Consider the following 7,295-nt stretch of genomic DNA (forward strand, 5'->3'; position numbering starts at 1 on the left):
ACAATAAAATGTGGCCCCTCTCTCCCATCTACCTGGACTGCTGCAATTAATGAGCTAAGACAAGCATTGCCTCAAGCACAGTTCATTATCACTGATCCCGTCTCTGTTCAAATTATATTTAAAATAGTTGGCAAAGAGTATTGTCGAGAGAGTGAAAAAGGATTGCTCAACATAGTCTTCCACACCCATATTTTACAAGTTTCTTTCTGTATAGAAACATCTTTTTTCACACAGTCATGCACAGAAGTTGATTTTCTTTCAGACTAGAATGTAGCTTGTACTAGATAACTGTCACTGCCCTTATGCCCATGGCCAAAGAAGGAGAACAATGGTGAATAATCATTTTTAATAAATAATCTGAAACAACACAAAACAAAATGATAAATCTCACCAGAATTTTTTTTCCTTTTTATATAATTATAAGCTGAGTCAATTGTATTTGATTAAGTCCAGTGAGCTAAAAGACAACACAGGAATCATGGTCACATTTTGAACACAACTCGCTCTCACGAGAATAAAAGAAAGACTTTCTAAAGGCCTATCTCCAATAGGTCCAGCAAGATTTAATAACAATGTCTTTTAAGTGCAACAACTTTTTTTTCTGTGGGTCCAAGATCTGTGCTCTTTCTTCATGTTAAAGAGTTTAATCACATGAGTAATTCAGTGAAAACAAGGGCCTTTTTTATTTTCCCCAAATAGTAACATGTTAACCATCTAAATTTCTACTTAGGCTTCTAAATAAATAACTTCTTTTGAAAATCTCCACACCTATCACTGATTTTAGGAATACAAGCTTAAGAATTCCAGTCTATTTGAATGGAATGAAATGAAATCAGTGAAAAGTACTGCATATTTACTGTGTAGTGGGTAACTCAATATATTCCATCAAAAATCCCCAAAGTATGGCAGGGAAGCCTTTGAGTGTTTTCTGCCTTGTGTTGGAAAACAGGGTTCTTTAAAAAAAAACAGGTTTGAATTCTCTCCAGGAAGAGCTGATCCTTATCCGATATCAATCTAAAAGACTCAGAGCTGTACCTTCTCTCTAAAACTATGTAGGAATGTCTTGCTGGTGGAGAGAGGAAGGCAGTTAGTAAGGAAAGAGAAAAACACGCTGCCAGAAGGATCCTTTGGTTGCTCTGTCCTGACCTTTCCCAGTTGTCTCACGTTGGTGACACCTGAGCAGACAGTACAAGACATTTCTTGCACAATGTACAAGCCTCTTATCTGATAGTTTTAAGGCAACAGTTATGAAAAGTCATACAGGGACGGGACACTTCATTACTGAAATCTCTATGTTACTTTATAGCAAGAGAAGAAAGTTTCACTTTCTTGACAGAGATGAACAGTCATCTTGATCCCATCTCCCAGATGAATAATCATCTCAGAAAAAACTGCTAAACACTATCAGTTGTGGTTCAGACAGTCCAGCTGGGATAAGTCAGGCTATAGCTGCACCTGAAGCTTCCGAGATGCTAGAAATCTGCCAATGCTTAAAAATAAAATCCTCAAAAAACACACAAGAAATAAGGCTTGTTCACAAAAGTCTGTCCAACTTTAAGGTCACACAGACCTAGCAGTGCTTTTTTCTAGAATGGTTGTATCAACATCTGAAAAGGGCTCATATCTCTCCAGTTGACACAATCATGGCAAAAAGCCTCCTTATGTGAATGCAGGTTATGTTGACAGAGGAGGGCAGTTGTCAAGCTGTATCATTTGGAGATGAGGTCTAGGCTACACCAGCAGTGAACCCATTTTGTCAGCACATTAGGTCTGACCTAAGGTGCTCTGCTGACATCACTCTGACCACATACCAATCCAGCAGAAGTGCTGTAGCATAGACTGAGATGTCACCCCATGTACAACATAGTTCCTCTACCCTCATATGTCTTCAGAAGGGGCTCCCAAACACGGATTCATCTAAAGCAAAATCTCTACTTCTTAAAATGGGTATTTCATTTTCTGTGATCTAATAATAATGATATTATTATTCTCTGATAGAAAGAACTCCATTATACTCCATAATAAATGTATTTACAATGAAGGTGATGTGCATAACTTTTATGCATAGATTATGCATTGAAGAAATGTAAATAATAGTTTTTTCTTACATTTTATCGTACCCACTGTTTTTACTCTAATATAGTGGAGCCTTACAATTGATTTTCCTTCTTTAGTCAGGAAAAATCACTGTCAGATAACGAGTTGCCTAGTGTTGTTTACTACATATCTCCTTAAGGTCAAAATTAACATACCTAATAATCATTTTAAGGAGTGACACTTTGATGTATCAAGCATGAAAGAGGTCAAGAGGGAGTCCACTAATAAGGTCATCTTACCCGTATATATCTCCAGATATTTAAAAAAAAATCCAGGTTTTGACTGGATCAGTCTCATTCATGAATTTTTGGGCTAGTTTATATACTTTGAAGAGTTCCTTCATTGGGTGAATCAGTGGAGCAACTTCCATTCCCTGAATTGCCCTTGTAGGAGTGTGTGGGTTTCTTTCTTTCTCTATGAACTGTTCAGGTAACCTAGGGAAAATGGCCTGTGAATTCAGGTGCATTCATCTGATGGATTCATGTGTATTAGTTTGGGGCTTAAAGTTAGGTGGTATGAATACTCTTGCCTCAAAAAGTCTGTTTTCTCTTATTTTCTCACAGAAGTTTGCTAAAATTCCCATAAAGCATGCTTAGAGTGGTATCGGTTCATATGATTTGCTGAAGAACTTCTTTATTCTTCACAGGTGGTTTTTTTCATGTGTAATTTTTTCTATTTTCTTTGACAATCCTCATATGAACACACGTTTGCACTACTACATTACAAAAAAACATATTTAATATAACCATATATTTATAAGATATTTAATATAACTATATATTTATAAGTGGCTTAAGAGAAGTAGGTTTACAGCATGTTTGCCTGCTATGAGCATGTATTACCTTACTTTACCTTACCTACAGATCCTTTAAACTTTTCTATGCATGTCATTTGTATTTGCAGACAGAAGAGGTAAACAGCACTATGTCTTTCAGACTTAATTGCTGCTTCCTGGAGCTGCCAAGCCACATCACTGTACCAGAAGTGTTATGGTCATTGCTCTAGAGGTTGTACAGATCAACTAAGCAAACCTTTGAGCTGTCACATCATAGCTCATTTGAACAGCGACACATATGTAACATTCTCTTTACTAATGTGGAAGCGCTGAGCCTTTTTTTCTCAAAAAGAGGTAAGAATTATATCTAACTTTTACACAAAACAGCATTTAGAGGATGTACACTTCCTAAAAGGATGTTTTATGAGACAGAACCCTTTGTGCAAAAGAGCTACTGGAAAGGGCTCCGATCGCAGGCAGACAGACATCTAGATAGAAACACACGAACTTTGACTGGAAACAGTATTTCTTTATGGCACTGCAAGGTCTCATCACAAAACTGATCTAGTCTTGGCAACAAAGCTAACTGTTATTCTTTTTTCCCTTAAAGGGGATACACTGACAGCTCAGGAGCTCCAGCTGAAAAAAAGATAACACAGTATATTGGCCAGGCTAACTCTATGGCCATGTTATATCCTATGTGGCCATGTCATTATATAGAAAAACAGAAAATAGAAGACATCAAACTAAATTTGATCTCATTCTGAAAAGGACAAAAGAGAGAAGAGTAGTTCTCCTCTTCCTCGCTACAAGAGCATACAGTAGGTGTCCAACATAAATGACATGATAAAGGTCAAGTGGTAACTCTATTTAAAGCTCCTTCTCAGGATTTAAAGCTAGCACTAGGTTGCAAGGAGGAAGAAAGGATATAGGAAGGAAGAGTTTGGAGCAGGTACCAGGAAGACGGAGTGCATGTGTGTCACTGGAACACTTCTTTTTGTGTCATCATCTGTATTTTTTCAACCAAAAAAAGTCTGAAGCACAGATTATTCTCTTTCTCTGGGAAGAAAGTGTGACAATCAATTATATACTTCCTAACAATACTGCTGAAACCTTGTAACATCTGTTTAAAGAGGTAATATGGCCCCAGCTCAAACGGAACTGCATACTGATGAATTTTCCCCCCCTAGCCTGATTCTATCAAGCAACAGGAATTTTGTATGTGCAGCACTCCCTCACCTAGGTGTAAGTGCGGTCTGTCTTAGGAAACTCAAGATCTAAAGTTCCCCTGAGGAGAGACAAATACATTCAGAAGATTGTCCACATTCCCCATAAATTAGACGTTAGTCAGAAATTAAAGTAAAGTAAGCAACCAAACCTTACTTCCTTGTCTCCTAAATCTATTTTTTTCCATCCTTCTTCTCAGTTCTCTTTAACACTTTCCTGCTTAATTTCTCCAAGGACAGCTGACATGCAAAATCGAAAAGCTGAGATGATTCGGATGTACATTAGGATGTTATTTTCTTATAGCAAAGGCTAGCATACCAAACCCATGCATGTATATTCATTCCCACTGACACAGGAGAGAAACCTTAGGGTATGCCCTTAAGTTAGACAGAATTTTATCACTTGAGATATATTCAGCTGAGGTCAAAGAAGGGGTATGCTGATTACCTACAAATTTCATGAATTGGTCATCATAATAGTAAAATGGTACTATGTTTCATTAAATACTTTAATTAATCTCTGATCCCTTGTAAATAAGGTTAATAACATTATTACATATGCAAGGGACTGAGCTCAGCTCAGGACAACCTTTTAGGTGAAATTGTTAGCAGCAAGATCATCTTTTCCTGCCAGTGGGGGTAAAAAAATGCCTTTGTAAAACAAAATCTTGATTGTTATTGCTAATTTTTTGAATATTTTTCACATTTACCTTTCTTGCATCCCGTATCATCTTCCGAATAGTCTCCTTTATTGTGTAAGGCTGCGCTCGGGGTGGATGAAAAAGCAGATCAATGTTTGTGCCACCAGAAATTCCAGGCATCAGGTAAGGCCAACCCAAGTCAAGATTTGGAGCTTCCACATCTGATTCAATGGGCCAGTAGGTTCCCGAAGAAGAGGTGTCATCAATGGCATGGTTAGAAGAATAAACTGTGTTTTGGGGAAGTTTATGGACATTATTCAAAATATAATCGATTTCCTCATCAGCAAGGAACTCTGAGCATCTCTCTTTGGAAAGAAATTCTTTGTATGCTTCTACACCTCCTTCAATTAGAGCATCAATTGCTACTCGATACCATTCCTTGTAATGAGGTTCAATGTAGTTGTCTGGTCTGCATTCATCATGTAAGGATGAAAGCAAAGATGAAGTTTCCATTTTCACAAATATTTTGTATAAAGTCTTTTAAACTTCCATTCATGAGCTGATGAAATGTACCTGTAAGGAGAGGAAAGAAAGAAAGCAATTAGAAAATTTGTAGCAATCTGTTGCACAAAAATATTATTCAAAATATTTTTGACTAATATTACTGTAAGTTTTGTTAGTGCCATTGAACTAATTCAAGATGTTTTGAAAATGCTCGGGGATTTATCTTCCTGAATGAATATTAAAGAGCTACTTAAAGAGCGTCTTCTACATAAGGCAAAACTAAACACATAGGAGATTCAGTGATTTAGCAAAGTTCCTATATTAAAAGCTACTGTAGAGCTGATAATACAGTGAACACCTTTACCAGTAACCCCAACACACATCCTACGCATATTCCAATACATTACTTGTAGATTCTATTTCAAAACTCTCTACAGTAGCTGGCAGAATGGTATTAAGGGAAACATTTCACAAACCAACTCTATTTCCTACTTTTTGACGCATTAAGCTTTCTGTCGCATACATACCTTTCTTCTGGCTTCTTTGAAACCACGGTGTTTCAGGCCCTTCTCCTTACCTATCTGTTCTTCCATGCTGATCTAATCCATTTGCTGCTCACAAACAGGACCAGCCTATCTCATTTCAGCGAGTTATGAGGAACTCCAGAAAGATTTCTCCTCCCACATCTGGGATCAAACTCTGAATCAGTAATCTGATGTCTGGTTTCCACCCTGCTCATTCCTTCTGCCAAAAGGAGTGGCTGCTTTAACCTTACCTTTTTGTTCAAAAATTAATAATAAATAAAGTGTGTACTGCTGATGATTTATAAATTCTTTACTACTATCTTTTTATTTCATGTAACAGGCTGAAAGGGATGGCTCCGACTGCATTACCTTGGGATTTAAGGTACTCAGAGGACATATGGCCACTGTTCCTACCTTTATGTCCGTGCAGCTCTACAGAACAGCAGGAACTTCACAGCCTGCTGAAAAACCAAACCTTAAATGAACTTCTGCACTGTACAGCTGGGAGGTAAGCCACAAGGAAAAGGGAATTTTCATGAGAATAGCACAAACACGGCCATGTAAAACAGAAAGATGAAACATGGTAGCACTGTTTCATCTTTAATGGCTAGAACATGAAGCCTATGTCATAAAGAAGCTCAGAGATGGTTAGCAGAAGTAGGGAAAACAGGCAGCGAGGGCAGACTAATTATGGTAAGTATATATAAAGCATTGTTTGAAAGTTAACATTAGGTTTCCTTACAAGCCTCATGAACAATATAGCAGTATGACAGTGAGCAATAGTTGTACGGAGCTCTGGTTTTATTTATTGGCATATAAATGTAACATAAATCTTTCTTCACGTGATCTTTACAACCAGTGCACTTGCATTCCACAATCTGTTGGGAATAGTCTAAATCTTCTTGGAATTAAACCTAAATTAGCTGCATTAACCTGAAGAGAATCAAAATCTCTATATACTACTGGTATTCTTAAACCCAATCAAATGTTCAATTAAACCAAGATTTCTGAGGGATTTGGGAAGTCTGAGGTTAAAAAAAGGATGAAGAAAGAAAAATCTAGATCTCAGGCTGGCATCAGCACGTTGTATGAAATAACTCCATTTGAATCCTGTCTTTCAGCCAAGTAGCAGGGAAGATTTTCCCAGATGGGATTGCTCCTGAGCCTGGGGGAAAGGAGTGTTTCTGGCTACTTCCAGAGTAGCTCTTTGTGGTGACCTGGAAAGCAGCAAGTGAAAGGGATTCGATTGCTCTCCACTGATTGAGAATTACATATATCCCTGTGGCAGATACATAGGGCTTTGTTGTACACTGCCACAAAAAGGTGTAAAGAAAAGTTATAAAATAGGAATGGTAGCCTGTATGTGCACACTTTGTCCGGATGCAAATGACAGCATGTGACGCAACGCAATGGAGAGCCAGGCATGTTGTGCAGACACAATTCGTCAACTGAAAAGTCAAATAATACTGCGAAATTAAAACTTTCAAATCAGTGGCTCATGAGAGCCAATTGCCTGGAACAGTTTTAA

The 7,295-nt window shown here is 37.7% G+C and overlaps 1 protein-coding gene across 1 annotated transcript in view; it reads right to left on the reverse strand.

The window, feature by feature from the left end:
- The window catches only part of FAM83B (family with sequence similarity 83 member B), a 41,009-nt gene extending 35,757 nt beyond the window's left edge, over window positions 1-5,252 (reverse strand). The window contains exon 1 of the mRNA XM_062571108.1: window positions 4,809-5,252. Within this exon, the coding sequence (XP_062427092.1) occupies window positions 4,809-5,252 (444 nt within the window). The remainder of the gene's footprint in view (window positions 1-4,808) is intronic.
- Window positions 5,253-7,295: the final 2,043 nt, after the last annotated feature.

This window comes from Rhea pennata, chromosome 3 (genome assembly GCF_028389875.1).
Source record: "Rhea pennata isolate bPtePen1 chromosome 3, bPtePen1.pri, whole genome shotgun sequence".
NCBI classification, from domain to species: domain Eukaryota; kingdom Metazoa; phylum Chordata; class Aves; order Rheiformes; family Rheidae; genus Rhea; species Rhea pennata.